General features: G+C 44.1%; 1 protein-coding gene and 1 long non-coding RNA gene across 2 annotated transcripts; both read right to left on the reverse strand.

Moving 5' to 3' along the window:
* Window positions 1-678: 678 nt before the first annotated feature.
* On the reverse strand, window positions 679-16152 carry LOC105395294. The gene is made up of 7 exons (XM_048628729.1): window positions 15988-16152; window positions 12870-13144; window positions 8433-8587; window positions 5851-6094; window positions 2167-2381; window positions 1714-1879; window positions 679-1101 (listed from the first exon to the last, which is right to left on the reverse strand). Exons 2-7 carry the CDS (start codon window positions 12919-12921, stop codon window positions 968-970), a joined length of 966 nt encoding a protein of 321 aa, XP_048484686.1. The 5' UTR covers window positions 12922-13144; window positions 15988-16152; the 3' UTR covers window positions 679-967.
* Window positions 16153-18860: 2708 nt separating this feature from the next.
* On the reverse strand, window positions 18861-19970 carry LOC125490225. The gene is made up of 3 exons (XR_007267551.1): window positions 19873-19970; window positions 19538-19656; window positions 18861-19150 (listed from the first exon to the last, which is right to left on the reverse strand). It is a non-coding gene; the product is annotated as an uncharacterized LOC125490225 (long non-coding RNA).
* Between the last annotated feature and the right edge of the window lie 747 nt (window positions 19971-20717).

The raw sequence follows: 20717 nt of genomic DNA on the forward strand, positions 1-20717 counted from the left end.
GTGTCTCCGCGCGATGACACTCGGGAGGGGCCGATACCGATCTTTCCTGGAGTGTAAAACTTGCTTTATTATCATTATCAGTGCAAATAAACCGTTTTCCCTTTCCCTTTAACTGTGTTAGGGAAGATTTTTTCCTTTAGCGAACGATTTCAGTGGTCGGCAGTTTCGATAAGGAAACTGTGGCGCTTTCGCTTTAGCTTCGCCACGTGACGCCGCAGCAATTAGCTGTCTATTTACGATAATGTAGTATTTGTAGCCAGCTCTAGCACGCGCGCGGGGCGGGCGGGGCGCAGGGCGGGCGGGGGAGGGGGGGTAAACAAACCCGCGGCCACGCGCCTACCTCGAGCTGGGACTAAATTCGGCGACTCTCGACAACTTCTATCTAATTTAGAAGCTGTTTGTGCCGATTCCCTTCAATGCCACTCGCTAATACGTTTACGGACACACTTCAAAAGATTTCCGATCCGTCCCGGGCGCCGGTCGGCTGCGTCAGTTATGTGTGGAGGGTGTATGTGTGTAGGTACTTGTGCTTCTGAAACTTCACATTGTTACAACTCAATTACCCCACAAATCGTTTTAATTCCCAACGCTCCTTGTAATTTCACGTAGGTAATTTATAATTAGCATAAATAATAAATTTATAGCACGCGCAATCCCACATTAATGATACAACATTACTGTCGTTGGAATTAATTTATTGCTTAGTTTCAAAATTATTTACATTCCGTTACATTAAATTATTTATCATTACATTAGTCATATTTACGAGTATGTACAATGGCAAGAATTTACACCGCTAATGGAGCAAAATATACAGAAGGGAATTGTTTCAGCCCGAAGTTTCCGCCGCGAGATCAACGACACACCAGTGACTTGAATCCACGGCGGTACGCGCACAATTATTTAACAAGATTCACAATTATTGCACGAGTATGGTATATTGCATCTGCACTCGTCAGCAGCGATGTCACCAGACGGCGAGCCAGGCCGTGAGCAGCAGTAGGGGCGCCAACACGGCGGGGGCGGCGGCGGGCGCGGGGGGCGCGGGGGAGGGGCGCGCCGACAGCGACTGGTCGCGTTGCATCGCGTCCATCTGAGGATCTGAGGAATTACAGATTCTCATTATTGTATCTGCCTATCGAAAGCATCCCTTATTGGTATAATTTTACTAGTAAGTAGTAAGTATAAGTGGAATTTTCAGTGTGAATTTTCAGTGGGAATTAGTGGAATGATCAATCTGTTATGTGGATGTATTTTCAGACTGTAGAACAATATTATTATATCCGTGGGCTTCTGGTAGATTTGCTTCAAATCGCAGTGTCTAAAGGTTGAGTTTGCATCCCAGTATGGGCCATCGATCAATTAGCTATTTCTAATGTGTGATTTAGGACACATCATAGGTACTACACTCATGAAAAAGTTACAGTGACAATAGCACCAAATTACTCCTAAATGCAGAAGTCTACCTTCCATTCCCAGGACAGGAGGTGGAATATCAAAGCTGTTTACTCAATCATACTTGATAAGATTCACTACGGCGCGTGGTCAGAAGGAGGAAGCCGTAATATAATAAAATGGGCGGGAGTGGCCAGCGTAGAACAGCTGATGCGCTTGGCGAAAAATAGAGGAGTATGTATAGCTGACCCTCAACCTCCAGTAGTTGGGAGGCTCTAGTAGAAGAAGAAGAAGAAGAAGATTGTGGCATTGACTGACCATCATCGTCCACGTCGACGTTCACGGCGTCGCTCGCAGTGTGTCCGTGCGGGTCCGGTCCGGCGCGGGCACGACACGCGTACCGGCCGGCGCGCGCGGGCAGGCGCAGCTCCGAGCTCGCGCCGCGTGACGTCACGCGGGACTCGAGGGACACGCCGCCGGAGAGCTGTGGCGGACATCACCATGGTAAGTGATAAGTAAGCTTACTAGCTATGCTAAACTAAGATACTACTAAGTAGGCTCGCTCTATAATGGCGTGTGGCTGTATAGAAGAGCCTAACGAGGCTCTCGTTAACGAATATTTAAGCAAGATGAGGCGACCCATATATTTGATTTATATAAGGCTGATAAACGGCAATGTACTTCTATAGTGAGAGCGAGAGACTAGCCCTGATATTGAATCTTATCACAAGAATTCACCACTCCTACGCAAAGAGAATCAAATAATCTCACCTGCAGGTCAATGGGTGTGTCTCCGAGGTACCAGTCGATCTGCAGCGGGGGGTACAGCAGCGCGTCTTCCCCCGCGCCCCCCGCACCCCCCGCGTCCCCCGCGCGGCCCCTGCCCCGCCAGCGCGCCGCACAGCGCAGCCGCGCCGCGTCCCCGCGCCGGTAGCGCCGCCGCCGCGCGCCCGCGATCGACACCTCCAACACCGGCAGCGGAGACTCTGGAAACACAGACAAACATACGTGAAGAGTAGGAAGCTTGCGGGCTGGCTAATGATAAGTAACTCTACAAAGGAGCCTAAAGCTCTAGAAAGCCTGAACAGCAAGACTACAATGATAAGAATTTTTCTGTTCATTGTAGTATGTATGTATGTATGTATTGCACAAAACCCAGCCAGGAGTTACCCTGCATCCTGGATTACGCCAGGCCAACCAGGCAGCACATAGTTTTTAAGAGGAGGGGGAACACACGCTCAGGGATAGGTAAGGAAAGTGAGTATAATCGACCGAGTATGCACCCTAATAAGCCAATATAGGAGGTAGGGTACGGGTAGGAATAAGGTTTGTGGAGAGCGTAATTTGTTAGCCTTCTTGGCATGTCTGGGTGCATGTGATACATTCTTCTTCGTGTTGCTGCTGCTCGGGTCTGATATCCTGTTCCAGTCCATGGAATGGTCCTGTGCTGATGCTGAAGTGGTCCTGTGCTGATGCTGAACTGGTCCTGTGTTGATGCTGTAGTGTGTGCCAGTAGATGGCTGGAGTGGTCTTGTGCTGATGCTGAACTGGTCCTGTGCTGATGCTGTAGTGTGTCCTGTGCTGTTGCTGAAGTGGTCCTGTGCTGACGCTGAAGTGGTCCTGTGTTGATGCTGTAGTCTGTGTCTGTAGATGGCTGGAGTGGTCCTGTGCTGATGCTGGAGTGGTCCTGTGCTGATGCTGTAGTGTGTGCCAGTAGATGGCTGGAGTGATCCTGTGCTGATGCTGAAGTGGTCCAGTGCTGATGCTGTAGTGTGTCCCTGTAGATGGCTGGGGTGGTCCTGTGCTGATGCTGGAGTTGTCCTGTGCTGATGCTGTAGTGGAGTGACTGTAGATGGCTGGAGTGGTTCTGTGCTGATGCTGGAGTGGTCCTGTGCTGACGCTGAAGTAGTCCTGTGCTGATGCTGTAGTATGTGACTGTAGATAGCTGGAGTGGTCCTGTGCTGATGCTGTAGTGGAGTGACTGTAGATGGCTGGAGTGGTTCTGTGCTGATGCTGGAGTGGTCCTGTGCTGACGCTGAAGTAGTCCTGTGCTGATGCTGTAGTATGTGACTGTAGATAGCTGGAGTGGTCCTGTGCTGATGCTGTAGTGGAGTGACTGTAGATGGCTGGAGTGGTTCTGTGCTGATGCTGGAGTGGTCCTGTGCTGACGCTGAAGTAGTCCTGTGCTGATACTGTAGTATGTGACTGTAGATAGCTGGAGTGGTCCTGTGCTGATGCTGTAGTGGAGTGACTGTAGATGGCTGGAGTGGTTCTGTGTTGATGCTGGAGTGGTCCTGTGCTGACGCTGAAGTAGTCCTGTGCTGATGCTGTAGTATGTGACTGTAGATAGCTGGAGTGGTCCTGTGCTGATGCTGTAGTGGAGTGACTGTAGATGGCTGGAGTAGTCCTGTCCTGATGCTGCAGTGAGTGACTGTAGATGGCTTAAGTGGTCCTGTGTCTGATACTGCAGTTATGCTGTAGCTGTAGATTTCTGTAGCGTTCCTGTGGCTTACGTCTGTGACTTCTGAGCTGGGTAGTGGTTTACAGGATTGATGATACTTATTCTGTGTTTGTGTGTGTCTTCGATTGGTGGCGATAATTGATTGAAAATAAATTGATTGTTATCTTCCATTTATTATTCAGTTCTAGCGGTGGATACTCGTGTAGGCAACGGTTGCATATGAACTATAGTTGCTATAATGATTTTATTATATTTTATCTTGTGTTCGTTTTTCAGTTTCCCTTGAATGGTTCGTTGATGTAGACAGCTACATATCATCATATACCAAGCGGTCAAAAATACTTGGTAGGATTCCATTAAAATATTCGGTGAGCTATTGTTTTAGGGGTACAGTTTCTGTCTATAAACTTGTTTGTTATATTCTGCTTAAAAGTATCTTTGTTGCAATGTGGGAATTTAGTTTAACAAACTTTGGCTTTGTCTACTTTTTCCCCATTGTTTCAGTTTGGGTCTATTTTATGGCTTGCAGATGTTCCGTTTCTTTTGGCGCAATGGGTCTAATGCAGGGGTTTTTTTTAAAAAAAAAAAATATTCTGGTCTGAAAGAGAGCTTATTTCTAAGAATTGCGTTTGCTGTGGAAACAATATTAGTCAGTGGTCCTAAACCCTGCACATGTTTGTATAATAGGATTACTTACGTTAGTTTCCAGGCATTGTTAATTAAAATATATATTATGTTAAGTTTGTTCATGCAATGAATAAATTGGTGATGTTTTAATTTACTAACTAAAGTTTTTATTCGTTGGTATTTTGCTGGATGGTGTAAGTGTCGTGCTAGATTTTTTGGACACGCACTGGTTTCGTTATTAATCCTTTTCAAAATGTAACAGATCTTAGGAACACTGTTCATGCAATAAAAGAATTTGAGTTTTTTGTTGTTGACTATAGATAAATGCATTTGGTGATATTCTGCTGGATACTGTGCTATTTGGATAAGTACAAGTTAAAATTAAAGCAATATGAGATTCTTTTTTTCTTTCCCTGTTCAAAAAATTGCAATAATCACCACGTTTTGCTTAGTTCAAGTAACCACTACTTTCGTTCAGGACATATTGAGATAAAAGGCTTTTAATTTCAAATGTATTCGGAAGGATGATAAAGTATGCTGATTGCCTTCTGTCAGGTGCCCTGAAGGTCTAGCTGGTCAAACTACGGTGTTGCGGATAGTTGGTATTTCTGAAGCAACGTCAGCTGGTCTCTAAATCGGGATTGGAATTCTCTCACCAGATTCTCACGGATGCTTTAGGTTATGACGGTGGCGGATGGCGAACTTATATCACGCCTATAAAGGGGCTGCGTCACACTATAATTTATACACTTCACACACTAGAACCGCGCACTTTAATGAAATGACTATATTGATACAAGGCAAGAGATTAGGTAATTTGACACTATAGTATACACATTGCAAAACTTTTTCAATAAATAAGAGATCACTTAATATAGATACTTATAAAGACTCAAGCTTTCGTACAACGGTTACTGATAAACAAAAGGCAACGCGAAACAAAGGATTTTTATGCGCAAGGGCCAGCGGCCAACACGTGTTGGGGCCCGGGAGCGCCCGGCGGACCCGACCGTCCCGCTTGCCTGTCACAATGCCTATCAGAATTTTTCTGTTCATTGTAGACTGCTTTATTAGTTATTTTGATGTTCTTAGTATCATTGCAGGTTTCATTTAACTATTTCCATGATTATGGAACATGATAGTAAACTATAAAGCTACGTCCGCACAGGTAAGATCTAGAATCTTCGAGAACGGCCGCATTGCGCGCTTGGCGCCTAGCTAGTCGCTTTAGCGTTTATCAATGCGGCCGATCACGAAGATTCTAGAACGTTCGTTTTACTGAGCTACTCGCTTAGTAACTCGCTAGACGCTAGGCGCATAGCAAACCCCCTGCCTGTGCGTAGGGAGCCTAAACATGAGAGACTTACCCAGCACGGTGAGGTTAAAGAAGAGGCTCATCTTGGGCTCGGTGTTGAGCTGGCACTCGTAGCGGCCGGCGTCGGATAGCCGCACCTCCCCGAGCGTGAGCCGGTGCGTGACCGCGTCCGTGCCGGCCCGGTCCGCGTCCGTGCCGGTCCGGGCCGGGGCCGACACGTGCACGCGCGCGTCCATCGTGAACACCATGCCGCCCGCCGCCAGGATCTGCAGGTCGCGCGACCGCACCCACGACACCTGCACGATAAAAATACATAATTCTTGTAGCAAACCATCTTATTGGACCATGTTTGTTCTATGAGAGCGCTCTCTTATTTACGTATGTAAGTAGGTGGTATTGTAAAGGAGTATCAAGTACGATATAAACAGCATGACGCGCACATAGTCCTGCTTTAGCAACGCTCCAGAGAACGTACAACGTACAGTCTTTGATAAGTTACAATGTTTCAGGTTTATTTAGAAACTACGCACCACGATGTTATAGCTACATTGAGAAACATCGCTTAATGTGTAGGATAGTGTGTTTGTTTATTCGCTCCGCAGTGAATCAGTCACTGGTCAGTGCGCCCGTTTGAAACGAATGTGTGTTGTGAAAGTCCACCTGGAAGTGTTCCATCGCGGCCGCGCGCTGCCAACACTCGCTAACACTCGCCAACGTGCCACGCGCCGCCCACAATATAAATAAGTACATAATATTTAGAAATAATATTTAGATTAACCGTTGGAAAATTGAAAATTATTGGAGTACTTTCCGTACAATTTATTAGTTAAATATTAAGTAGGTACTATTTAAGTTTATTGGGTAAGAAGTTCGTAACCTTTCGTCTGCAAGTTCGACTTGCAACGAACACACGATACAGTATAATTTAAGGAACTTAAATACTCCTCTAACTGATCCTTTCACCACTATAATGCTTTTGGATTGCTTTTCTCTTCCTTTTACATGTGCGAGTGGCCGGCCGTGCAGTCGGCCCCGTGGCGCCTCGCTGCCCCAGTCTTTCTAAACATAATCATCCAAATTCACAACACTTTTATCACTGCCATATTTCACCGCGTCCATTCTAGCAGCTCGTTGTATGTTTATTAGAACAGATATAGTTTACACCGAAAGAAATAAAGTTATCTCAATAGATTGTGGAATGAAAGATAGCCCATCTTATGTGTTTATATTGAGTCCATAATTTACAGTCGATGTCTATTTTGATCCTCAATGATGTGCAGTGGTTTCCAGTTTACTTTGGCATATCTCGTTGATTTCTGCGATCGGAGATGTGTCCCCGGAATTAAGATATTGGCAGAGTGCGCTTCCGGCGGCCCACGCGTGGCGCCGCGTGCTGTGACGTCACACGCACACACAAACACACGCACAGACGTCGCACACGCTCCAGGTGTCCCATCGCCAAGGCTCCTCCTCTACATATCGTGTCGGTGACAAACAAGACTAGGCTTTGACACTGTGGTGAAAGGATTGGCTTCTCCAATTAGAGACAGTCGCTGATTGCCCAGGTAGCACTGAGCCCTTTCGTGTACCCCACAAGGGATATATACTGCATTCCTGGCGACTTGCCCCCGAGCCGTCGATCCGTCACTGTATCAACACATTAGCTCGTGGCTGCAGCACGAAGCCACACTCCGCGTGTTGCGTCAGCGCGTGTCGATCTCTGATGATGTTCCGACTGAAGCATGTTGTGTGCGGAATGTATCTGACGGCTATTTTCAGTTTTTGTTTATCGAATGTTTTCTTTGGGTATTTCGGCACGAATATTTGGAAATGACATCAAACACTGAAATTAAACTTCATCGGAGAACAGAATGTTTCTAACTCCGTACAAAGAATCTGCAACTTCGATTAACTATCAATCGATTATTTGCTAAACACCATCCAGCATTCCTTGTTATCTTAACGGCGTCGTTTAAACTTTGATGTCCAGAACCCACTTCTAGTTGGAGCTCGCTACATTCCGCGATTGCAGTTATAAGCAAACGTGCTCTCGAATTGGTTCGCTATTTTTATAGTTTTGTCGAAACCATTTAACAATTCCTAAATCTAGGAAACAGTGAGGCGAGTGGTTCTAGAAATAGAAGTGATTGGAATGTGCGGTGCGGTACAATGTCGCCGCGCTTCATTGTGGACGCGCCATTGTGACCACTTCACGGTGCTTAGTCGACTACTGAGAACACGGCAGGGTTACTAATTCTTAGCTGCACGACCTATACGAAGATACTCACAAGAATACTTATTCATAATGATAATTCAGTGCTACTCGGGAGCTAGGCTGGCTGAGCTGAAATCAAGGGGATATGTACAAAGGTTCCACTCGAGAGAGCCACGTACAGGAACTTCACCCCCTATGAGAATAGAATAGAATAGAATAGATAATTCAGTGTAGCCAACTAGCCATCGTCCATTCCATCAGTGGCCTTCGCTTAGAGCTTTTAAAAACTGCCAGCTGCGAGTGGAGCAAACTAGACACAAGCATTAGGAATCGATAATCAGCACCTCTTGAAAATTTAAGAATATATTTCCTCAACGGCCGCTAATGGCGGTGCTGCGGTAGAATGACCGAGTACCCACCGTGGTCTCCTTCAGGTTCTGGACTGGGCACTCGAAGGTGACGTCATCCCCGCGAGCCGCCAGCAGTGACGTCACGGCGGGCAGGAAGCGGGGCGCGGGGGGCGCGGGGGGAGGCAAGCGCGCCGTCACCACCTCGCAGTCGCCGCCGCGCCAACCTGCGGAGGCATCGGCGCATGAGACACATGTATGACGCGAGCACTGGCAATGGATCTGTCATTTATATGGGGTCCATGAAAGGAGCATTCCCGCTTGACGTGTCACCTGTTCCTTACATACGTCTGGCGCACCCTGGGCACCTAGGCAGTCATACAATTATGAGGTATACAACATGCATACAATTATACAATTATGAAGCTTCTGCTGACACACTTACTCAGAATGATCTCATTTAGTTCTTACAACTTGAACATGTGCGAACGAAAATTAAAAAAACTATGTTCATAAAGTTCATATTTTTCTTTTACTTGACACGGCTTTCTATCTAAATTCTAGCACGAGAAGATCGCAGTGTCCACACAGCGCGCGCCGGAGTGGCAGCCGCAGGAGTGGCAGGTTAACAATGGAGAGTGTACAAAGATGGTACAAAGTACAAAGGGCATGTATTTAACGGTGATATCCGAAAGCACCCGTATCATGAGTAACACCTTCGGAGTAACATTCGAATAGTCACTGAAAGCTGGTTGAGAGGGTTTCGGAAAAGATTCCATACATTTTTACATGAAGTACAGTTCAGTACAGTTGGTATACGTTTGACATATTAACAAATCAAAATCTATCTGGTGTTGGCTGCTGTTGGATGGACTCATGAAACATTCGAACTTACTCTAGTAGAGTCATTCAAATATACATGACCTATCAGTATCATCATCATCAGGCCGTGGGCCTCTCCCAAAGCACGCCAGTGGATGCGATCTTTAGCTTTCCGCATCCAATCATATCCAGCCACCTTTCGCAAGTCGTCATCCCATCTAGCCGGAGGGCGTCCCACACTACGTTTGCCTATCAGTATTGTATGAATTAAATTTTATTATATGCACTCCTGCGTAGCCAAAACCAAATATTACAGGGGGGGGTCAGTGCCTTAATGGCTGAACTTTTAGTAGAAGGTAGCGCCATCTCTTTATATTACTCTTAATACCAAAAAAGATGTAAGATGGCGTTATCAACAAGACCATAGAACAATAACAATACCATAGAACAATAACAAGACACATAGATAAGTAGTATTTCAATGTTAACATTGTCATGATCTATGGCTATTATGAAGAAATTGCGTGTCAGTGTCAGTTCAGTTGTCTTACAATGTCTCGCAAATAACATTTTTGTAATAAAAGATTATACTCTCGGTATACTTATCGTTATTTATAAATTTTATATACCGACAAATAAAAATAAACATGGTGTGTTAAGAAAAAGCATCTTTATCCGCAAAAAGTGTTTTTATGAAATTCTTGTGACCTGACAGATTCCATATGGATCCAGGTTCCATGTAGTTCCACGGGAACCGAGCTGAAATGGCGGCACTGGCAAAGAGCGATCGACATCTTCATATCCGCTGAAGATTAAAATACTATGTGTACCAAACTGATAAATGTCGTCAAAGATTTGCCTCGCGAGGATAAATGATGCACTATTAGACGAAATGACCTTATCACCACAAGTGACAAGATTTGCTTCTCTTGGGAAACATAAACTAGCAAAACATGAAGTGGTTTTCATGGTGAAAGGAATAAAAAAGGAATACACACACCCACTCGCATATTATTTTACAAGTGACATGAACAAAACTGAACTGAAACATTGTTATATGCGAGGTAATAAAGAATTATATAATAATTTGTTTTTTATTTATTGTTGCATGTAGGTAGGTACATAAATAGATTGAACTTACATTTAGCTAATAAATGTAATAACTGTTGTGTGGTGTAACTACGTTAAGGCAAATATGTCTTATATATTTATAGATTGAAGTTAATAGCCGGATCCCCACCAGACGATCCAACGTGATCCGATCGCGCGATCCAAGAAATCTTACATACTAAACTTCTTGGATCGGGCGATCGGATCGCATTGGATCGTTTGGTGGAGATCCGGCTATTAACTTGTGATAACAATATCTATATATATATACAGGGTGTCCCAACAGGGCACCCTGTATGTATGTACAATGAGGCTGAGAAATATAAAGAGATGGCGTGGCGCTGTTCAGTATGACGTATAGAGTATGACAAAAAACTCCTCGACATGCCACTCTTTTCACAATTGTTTATTTTTTCTCTATGAAATATTATGATGATTTGACATTTAAGGAAGATGTCCAAATTGTACAGAATAAGGTTAAATCAGCACGACATAACACAACCCATCTGCAGTCACTCTGTGGAGCCGTAAATAGCCGCATGCAGGAGGGTTACTCCAGCTTATCAAATAATTTACGAATGGCAGGATTCGTGGTTAGCGCAGCAGCTAAAATGTTGTTATTCTCTAGCTAGAGCGACCTCAGGCGATGCCAGATGTGGCTGCTCGTTATTGACTTGACCCGGCGAGTCAATGCGGATAATCACGTTTACAAGAAATATGGCTTTTTGAATCTGTTTATTTATCGGTCGCGTGCGAAACGTTTTGCGTTGAAGCAATAATCATAGCAAGATACTGTTTAGTATTACAGTGAAACCTGAACCTGGGTAACGAGGAAAACTCCATATCTGCGACATAATATGCGGAAGTCTCGTTTTATTGAATGATTATAATAAAAGTTTACATGAAATGGCGAAATCATCAGAATTAGGTTACCATTATTGAAAAATGAGTCCTAAGGTAAAATGGAGCTAACCGATTTTGATGGCAAACAACAACTCAAATGAATATGAACCCGCTCGCTGCCGCTGGTGGATCACAACATGCAACATGCCCACTGCGTGTCGAGTGTGTCGACACACCGCGGACGCGCTGCGGGCGCACGTGCGGCCTCACCCCACAACACACCAGCACAAGTACCTACTCATAACAAAGTAGTCATCGCCATAAGAGGGGAACCCGACAACAATCATTTCATCCTAATTCAAACCTCTCTATCCGTGATCGCTTAAACTATTCCGACATCACGCACGCAGCTATTATATGAACTCTAAATAAGTTTTTTTCGTTACGACAACAAAGATTAAATAGACGTCCTCCTAAAATAGCATAACATTTCACGCTTTCGAAGTGACACGCGCGAGAGGGGCCTAAAATAACACGCGTTGACAGCAGCTCTAGATATGTAGTGTACCTGTTCCAGCACAGGTGATCACCGTGGCCGGGGGGCCGCGGGGGGGCACGGAGGGCGGGGGACACTCGCGGCCACGTGGTGGTGCTATCGCTGGTGCTGACGCAGCGGATGTGCGCGGTATTCCTGAACGAGGAGTGACCGGATGTGCGACATGTGCACCGGAAGTGCCGCCATATTGGCGCGTGAGCTCAGCGCAGAGGTATCCGATTAGATTCCTCGAAGTGGGTGAAAGAATCACGGCATGGCGCCCGCTGACTCACTACATTATTAATACAAACAGATTTATACAAACACTTTATTGCTGTTTCTTTGATGAAAATGGCATGCAAGTGCCCGTGTTCTGGCTCTACCGAGTAAACTGATGGGGCACACATTTATGAGCCGCGTCCACTCAATGGCGAGCTAATTTACTGCCATGCGGAGTACATGATCCGGGGCAGTTAAACGATTCTAATAAATAATTTATGGACGCTCTGTTCCTGGAGCTTTAGCAGTAAACAGGAGTGAGGCGGGGGCGGGGTGAGGCCGGGGCGGGGCGCGGGGGCGACACACTGCGGCCCACTACTATCGGCTACTTTTAACTTTCTTTTTATAAACCAAAAATAATCCTCATACTACTGCCAATACTAGCTCGGCCGCTACTGCCATGTCGCTAATTAATAGAACACTGCGCGCCGCATCAGTGCTCACTGAATCACGAAATAGAAGCAATGGTATCGTCGTGGGGCTTATACAATATTACACAGGTAACCGGCAGTGGTTTTTATTATGTATGAGGAGAGCGGAGAGCACTATGTGACGTCACTTGCGGCGCCGTCTGTGTCCAGCAGTGGACATGTTGGCTGATAATGATGACTGACAAATGATATATTGAACTCATTTCTCCCGATTTTCGCTCTCTGGACATACTTTAGCATACGAAATATCTCGTATTTTTTAACTAAAATATTCTATAAAACACACGAGATATGTCGTATGTTGAGATGATGTCGAGTGAGAGTAAATTGGCCCCTGCCCAGAGATCAGCAGCGTGCACGGGTATTATCCCAGGCTAGATAATAAAGATGACCCCTCCAACACGGTGGCATATTGGGAGGGCTAGGGGTCTTGGTTTAGTTGACATGCATTTTTTGGAGTTGAAGAAATGTATTATGGTGAATACTTACCGACTAGCGGCAGTAGAGTCAGCAGCAACAGCCGCGCGCTCGCGCTCCGCATGGTCACCACTGTACGTGTCCTGCACTGTACCCGGCGGTTCACTGATCACTCACTGTACCTCACTCAATATGAACATTGTGCATAATGTTTACATTGTCACATACGATTGATACGATTCACAGTATAAATTGTACTAAATCAGACACATGTTTCTTCAATAGACACGATTACAAATCATAACTCTAAAAGTTGATGTTTGTGGTTGAGCTCTGGTCATTTAAATCTGAAACAAAACAAAAAAACAATTTTAAGTAAAATGAAAGTGCTAATATTGTAAACGCAACGCGTTGATGTCTTTTGTATAGCGCGGCTGCACGTGGCGTGCAATCTACGAAAAAGTTTCGTAATATTTTTTTATAGGTACTAGCATTTTTTAACGATAAATAACCATAACAACTGTAACGTCCACTTAATTATAGTAAAAATACTTGCCCTATGGAGACCGAACACTAGAGTTTATAGTGCAGTTAAAATTTATGTGAAATTAATAAACATTGTACCGATCGTGTGTGTGTCTGGATGACGACGACATTCACGTGGGAACATCCATACAACATAAAATTTCATGAAGCTATTAAGGTTTAGATAAGTTTTTTAGTAAGTACCTATTGTGAATATCCCACTAATCTTATAAAGGCTAAATTCTGTGAGTATGTTTTGTTACTTATTCACATCAAAACGGCTGAACCGTTTTTAATGAAATTTGGTATGGAGTTAGCTGACACCCTGGATTAACATTTAACATATAAGCAATTTTTTTTAAGGCGAATCGAAGCTCCCGGTACAGCTAGTTGTGTATAAATAAAATAAGTAACAACGATTTTGTTTTTGGAAGAAATTAGTGTAGTTGGTAATTTAAGTAGACTATTTGAAGTAGGTAGTTACTAACTGATGTTGTAGAGAGGACGCGATGCGGGCGGCGGCGGCTCCGGGGGTCCGCATTGTTGCTTAAATTTGTGTGAAACTGATACCATCTACTCAATTTTGTCGGTACTTTATAGATAAATTATGATTTTTGGGTGGTATTCTTAGTCATCTATCGACGACTAAGAATACCACCGATAAGATATCTACGTGCACATTATTCGGTCTCAGTTACAAAACTAGCCCAAACCGTTGCCACACCGACAGGAGGATGACAAATGTCCGCTCTCAGCTGATGAGTTAATTATTGCGGGCCGTGTCGCCAGCCGGCGCCCGGAGACGAGCAAAAACGACGCCTATTGCCCAATCACAAACAACACTTGTGAAGTTTCACAGAGATTTACTGCTTCAGTGGGTGGCCGAATTCAAGCTTATTGGAGTAAAGTATTTCTGGCGAGATTTTGCCGATGGCCGGCCTCTAGCGGGCAGGGCAGAGCTAACTAGGGCCACGATGGTGCCGTATATTTAGCTCCGAATGCCGCACAAAGGTTACCGCTCGACTGTCAGTCACTACACGTGTGTGAGTGTGTGAGTGACGTGTGTGTGTGTGTGAGTGGCACGCGTCGCTCGTACATCGACAGGTGGTCGCGAGCCATCTCTCTAAATTCCTTTCCTCCTGGTATTCTTATTCCTCATTGCTGAAGATCTTTTCCAATCTTAGATATTCAAATATAGCCTGCTTTATTTAAACCAACCGTAGTTTGTCTTGTTGTATTGTTTACATAGTTCAAAGCCCATCAAAATAATGTGGAGATGAGAGGACAACCACAGCGTAACTTCATCAGGCTAATATATAGTTCAAATACCTATACACCTAAGTATGATATAGTATGTAGTAAGTACTTATTTAATTATCTTATTAACCATGATAAGTGGTAAATGTATTATGTACTTACGCAAATTTATTATTATTTGTACCTACTTTGGTCAGTTTTAGTCAATTTTGCTGCCGACTATTTAGTACGAAATTTTACTACTTGAGCATGCTTTAAAGGCATACTTGTTTCAGGCGTATTTGTTTCATAATTATGTACCTATACATAAGTACTTTATCTAAAACCTATCATTGTTTATATAAATAATTTAGACTAAGATGATACAATACCTAAACATTTAAAACCTAAGGACAAAATTTATTAATGTACGGATGCAGGTATTATATGTACTTCAATATTTTTTTGCATAATCAATAAAATCCGGCCAAGTGCGAGTTGGACTCGCGCACTGAGGGTTCCGTACAAGTCTACTTACCATGGAAACAACCATGGAGGTACTTACCCCAAAATATATTTTTTTCATATATTTTTTTAAATAGGTACTACTTACCTTGCCCATAAATTTGTATATCTGTGTGAAATAACAGCAACCTTTACCTTTTTCTGATAAAAAAATGTGGTGACTGGTGAGTGGTGACCGACGGACAACAAAGTGATCCTATAAGGGTTCCTTTTATCCTTTTGAACCACCCAAAATATTGGGTTTACTGACTTACATGGATCGTTGATAAATTATTAAATTCTACTACCTATAAGATAAAGTGCTTTCAGTTCCATTTGTGGCCACGTCTTTTGCCTCAAGACAATTTGTGAAACAATCGATTTACATATACAATAAAATCAACAGGCAACTTAATATCTACAGTCTTACTTATAACGAGTGCAAAAAAGCTGTGACTAACTGGCTTTACGGCCTTAGCTATGATGAGACTGAAAAATTGTTTAAACTTGTAGTATAACGAATAGGTAATAAAAGTTATTTAACTAACTTGATTTGATTATTCTTAATATTAATCCTAGCACACACACGCACATACTCACACACACACACACACACACACACACACACACACACACACACACACACACACACACACAAACACATACTTAAGCATGTTAAATCTTTTAGTTTTTTAGTTTTTAAATGATATTTTCTGTAACTAAGTACCTACCTACATCATTTAAATTTATTGAATGTAACTTAATACAGTGGTCCAGGAAGAGCGGGGTCTCCTAATACAGGTATTTTTTTACTTAATAGGAGAGCCCCAACAATGTTTTGTTATACATAGACTAACTTACTGAAAATAAATATTTTGTATTTTGTATTTTTGTATTTTGTATAAAATAAACATAATCCACTTACCGAAAACAACTCCAGGATAAATTCCAAAACAATAAAAAAATAATAGTTATCCAAGTCCATGAAGACAGTCGCTGTAAAGTTTCTTGTCACAAACTTGGCTTGTAAACAAACACGCGGGACTCAGCACAGAGCAGTGCGCGGGAGACACTCGCACGCGCGTGGATGTATGGACACTGAGCCCGGCCGGCGGCGGCGGCGGCGCGCGCGCAAGGGCGGGGGCGGCCGGCATGCGGCAGGGCGGGCGGGCGCTCCCGGCTATGCTAATACATTGCGTTACGCTCTGTTAGTGTTGAAATTATGTTTGGACAGTATTTTAATGTTTTTGTTTACATAAAATATAAACGATTTTTAAAAACTCTTTGTTACTGGTTACATACATAAATACTCGTAGATTGTAGTATCCATAGTATGCGTATTGTTACTAAGTGCCAATTTCTCCATTGTCGGTTAATTAAGGGATTGATTTATAAATTAAACGTCATCTCCATATAAAATTCATGACAGATGTGTCAAAAGTTAACCACTACTCCCTGGTTATGCTCTAACCGTAACCGAGAATGGAGAAATTGGCACTAAGTATAAAACCATAGATATAAAATTACAAAGTAAGTAGATCGTACTCGTGGTAACATAGAAACTAGTGCATTGTAGCTTGTGCTCGTAGCGAGAGCGAGTAGCGTCGGTGCTGCTGCATGCACCCACACATACACATATACCTAGTACATCGCGTAACGAGATCCATTGTTCCTTGTGACTCAAAACAGTACATTTCCATTCTCAAAGGAGCTGTCATACTTTAGTGTTGTAGCTCACCCCTCCCCGCACCCCGCACCCCGCACCCCGCACCCTGCCCCTGCCAGCTCCGCCCCTGATAACATCTCACCGCTGATTAACACCACACTTATCTCTCACATTGGGAATGCATCGCTAATTAGCGCCGGCACCACCACGGCAGCAGCAGCTGACGGGGCGAGTAATCAAACGGAAACTTTTAATGAAATATTGCGTCGTAATCAAAAACTGGAGCACGCAAGGACCCTCGCCCGGTCGGAATTAACTATCGAATGTTACGGCTTTGAATTTTTTAATAATATTTAATGTAATTTGAGGGCTGGCGCCTCCCGTGGCTTAACGAATTAGATTTATTTATTTGTTCTGTGCGCGGCGCGGGACGCCCCGCGGCCGCATGCAGATGAGCCGCGCCGCGCCCCTGCGCCCCGCGCCCCGCGCCCCGCGCCCCGCGCCCCGCGCCCCGCGCCCGCGCCCCGCGCCCCGCGCCCCGCGCCCCGCGCCCCGCGCCCCGCGCCCCGCGCCCCGCGCCCCGCGCCCGCGCCCCGCGCCCCGCGCCCCGCACCCCGGCCCCGGGCCAGGGGCTAGAAACACAGAAACAATACAATGTATTGTATATTTACTTACTAAAGTTATGAGGTAAAGGGCATCAGTTCCTCTATCCAAATCAAGGTGGGTCTAGTCAGTGACCTCAGCTGCTGGAGCTCCGAGCGAGGTGCATACGACACAGCAGCACGTGAGTGGCTCACCACTAGGCATGTGTTAGGTATAGTGGGTTGCAAAGAAACGTGACTTAGTAGCAATGCCACTCTAAAAGGGGTCAGGTTTCTGTGCAGGCCCCTGTACTTGCTCGCACTATAGTTGGTTCGGCCGCAGCTGTGTGTGCGTACTGCGTTGTCGATGGGACGCTCTCACGGAGGTCGCCGGCATCGTCATTGTTTACACTGCTCCACCGCCCCATTGATGGACACAATCGATATGGGGCTATTGTGGTAGATCGTGGTGAGTATAATGTGTGAGGTGAGGATGGTTTATAATTATAATACTTACAAAGAATTGTTTATTTTACACCTAGCTAGTTAGGTAAGTACCTACTTACATATAAGATATGAATAAATTATTCGCATACAGGCACCTAAGTACTTCATTTGGAAGAATAAATATGAATTTTTAATTTTAATTGTACATTAAATATTTGCATTTGGAAACATAAGTAAGTACTTGGGTACTCACTTGGTTCCTTTTTACAACTACTTGCGATATTTTTATTTATTAAAATATATATGCACTTTACCTACTTACGTTATATTTTAATGTAAGTAGGTACTATTTGTTCGGGGCCGTAAATTTGTATATCTAAGCGAAATAACAGCTTGATACCTTAACCCGTTTCTGAGAAAAAGGGTGGTGACAGACAGGCACACGGACAACAAAGTGTTCCTTATTTCCTTTTGAGGTACGGAACCCTACAAATATCAAGTAAGTACTTACCAATCAAATTAAATTAATAATTAGTATTCCCACAATAATGTGGGTTCGGTTGGTAGACCGATAATACCAACTAGTCATTACAACCCACTCTTAAGCAATAAATAATATAAAACAGCTTGAAATTAATATAATTTAGTTGGTTTCTGTAATTCGTTTATCTATTAAATTAGGTGTTGTCGGTGGCTCAGCGTGTTATTATTTATAATCATTTATAATGCACTTTTGAGGGCGAGGCGGGGGCGCGGGTCGGGGGCGCGGGGAGCCGCTCCACTTCACAAAAAGTTTAGTGTTGATTCGAGAGTTTTTTGTTCGACGCAATCTAATAAGAATATGATTTATATTCTCCTATGTCCGGACCTCTAACTTACGTATAACTTACATTATAAAATTAATGATTAATTTCGAAATTACCCTATTGAGATTTGTTCTAAGGTAAGGTACCTACCAGGGTTTTGATATTGAATTTCACCCGTCATCTCCAATAATCTACATCCATTGCAAAGTCTCGATAAATCAAAGTCAAAAAACTTAATGGTTGCAGTTGCGAATGTTCATTGGAAAAGGACATCGAATTAATCAAGTTTATTGTCTCCAATGTTTTTATTGAATAAGTCGGAAACTACCCTTATCTACAGGTAGAACGTTATTATTTTAACCATTTTACACTACTTAACTATCTAATCTAATTATTTAGCTACATTTAAATAGCTATCTACTACATAACCTACTATTACAGTACATGGCACTTGGGCTTTTTGGTATATCCTTGTCGCTCGCCTATCCTTGTGGCTTGGTGGTCCAATTTCGTTGTGGTAATTAGGTAGTTAGTCTTTGTGGAGTGAGTCATGTGTCCGTGGACGCGCCGCACCTCACCCGGTCAGTGCTGCAACAGATAAAAAAAACTATTATTCTTCTTCTGAATCGTGATCGTAACCTGATCACTGAGGTAAAGCAACATGGCACGGTCAGCCATTGGATGGGTGACCGATTTCAAATGGTTCTATTCTTGACGCTTCCATGCTTCGACAGCAGTCGTTTAGTCAGCAGCACTTCGGGCAGCTTGAAACATCAGACAGTGTGGTTGTCCACTTATCCGACCACTCTCTCAGCACAAGCTTGCTTGTGTTGCTGGGGTCACCAACCCGCACTAGGCCAAAGTGGTGGACTAGGCCCAAAACCCTTCTTTCATTAAGTATATACTTAAGGGGACCCGTGCCCCAGCAGAGGGGACGTGATGGGTCGTGATGATGATTCTTCCACTGTGTGGTACCTGTGACGGTGACGTTGCGTGCGAGCGCGAGCACGTCCATGAAGCCGGCCAGCGTCTGCAGCGAGTGTGCCGCGTGCGCCGCCGACAGCGCCGCGAACAGCGACGTCGAGTTGGTCAATCTGGAGTTAGGAAGCAATTCATTGAATAAATAAGAGTAGGTCCAACCTTCCACCTCTAACCTACCTGGCTTGTACGAGGGTTGCTGTTATGTTGTGTAAGTAAGTTGTACGAAAATATTCTCTCTTCTCAAGTTAAGTATAGTAACAGTCTTTTCGTTGATTTAAAATACTATCAAGTACCTACATCTGTTGTAAGTACTTTTAGGATCTACTCACGCTTCATCCAGCACGCTCAATCCAAAGAATGGCTTCCCATCTCCTCCGGTAGCCGCAAGAAGCTGGGAATAAAAATAAAAAATCTTTATCTAGGCAGTTAGGCAATTTAAGTTATCTGTAAGTAAACTCACAAAATTTCACCAAGTGCACTCTAAATCACATTCCGCTGCTGTACTTATGTCCTTAGCCCATATCATGCTGAGTTCGAAAAGCCAGAGAGTCTGAGGGTGGTGCATGCTACGTTTATGATTCCCTACCTCTTCATCTATATTATAATAACTATTGACGATAAAAAAATACCTAACTAAGTAGGGCAGGAATGTAACTTACAAGGACGATGGGCATCACGAGAGTGAGTGCGCGGGCGACGAGGGCGGCCATGTCTGCAGTAGGGCGGCGGTGGTGGTGGAGTCTGGTGTGGACTGACGGCGAGGCGGCGGACTCAGCTCATATAGGTACCCGCCGCATTAGCATCACAATCCGTGAGGCTGCAGCCTCCGCCGCGCCACAATGCGCCGGTTCGCTCCGCACGCGCCCGCTCATAATGTGTGGCATTCACAACCACACGCATCACCTTCGATACGGTTGTTTGTTTACTTTACTTATTCCGTTCTTCCGGCGTAAATAAGGAATTCCCAATAGAGATAGTCGAGGTTTTTATTTATTGTCTTTCAACAGTTCTAATAAGTAGTATTACAAATAGGTAGGTAAGTACTAGGTATGTGTTGTTCTAAATGTAGATACTTACTTACCTACTTGATGGAATGCGGGGTAGGTACCTTTAACTCGTAACCTATGGGCACATTGGACATTTGGTTCAAAATTCGATTCGCTACAATTGCTAC

The sequence above is a fragment of the Plutella xylostella genome, chromosome 21 (assembly GCF_932276165.1).
Source record: "Plutella xylostella chromosome 21, ilPluXylo3.1, whole genome shotgun sequence".
Lineage (NCBI taxonomy): Eukaryota > Metazoa > Arthropoda > Insecta > Lepidoptera > Plutellidae > Plutella > Plutella xylostella.

Bases quoted from the DNA above. Each gene is read 5' to 3' on its own strand.
- LOC105395294 (XM_048628729.1), bottom strand. From the start codon at position 12,921: ATGCGGAGCGCGAGCGCGCGGCTGTTGCTGCTGACTCTACTGCCGCTA. The intron at 6,095-8,432 runs GTGGGTACTCGG...TTTATCGTGCAG, and splicing joins AGAACCTGAAGGAGACCACG to GTGTCGTGGGTGCGGTCGCG. The intron at 1,102-1,713 runs GTCAGTCAATGC...GTAATTCCTCAG, and splicing joins CGTCGACGTGGACGATGATG to ATCCTCAGATGGACGCGATG.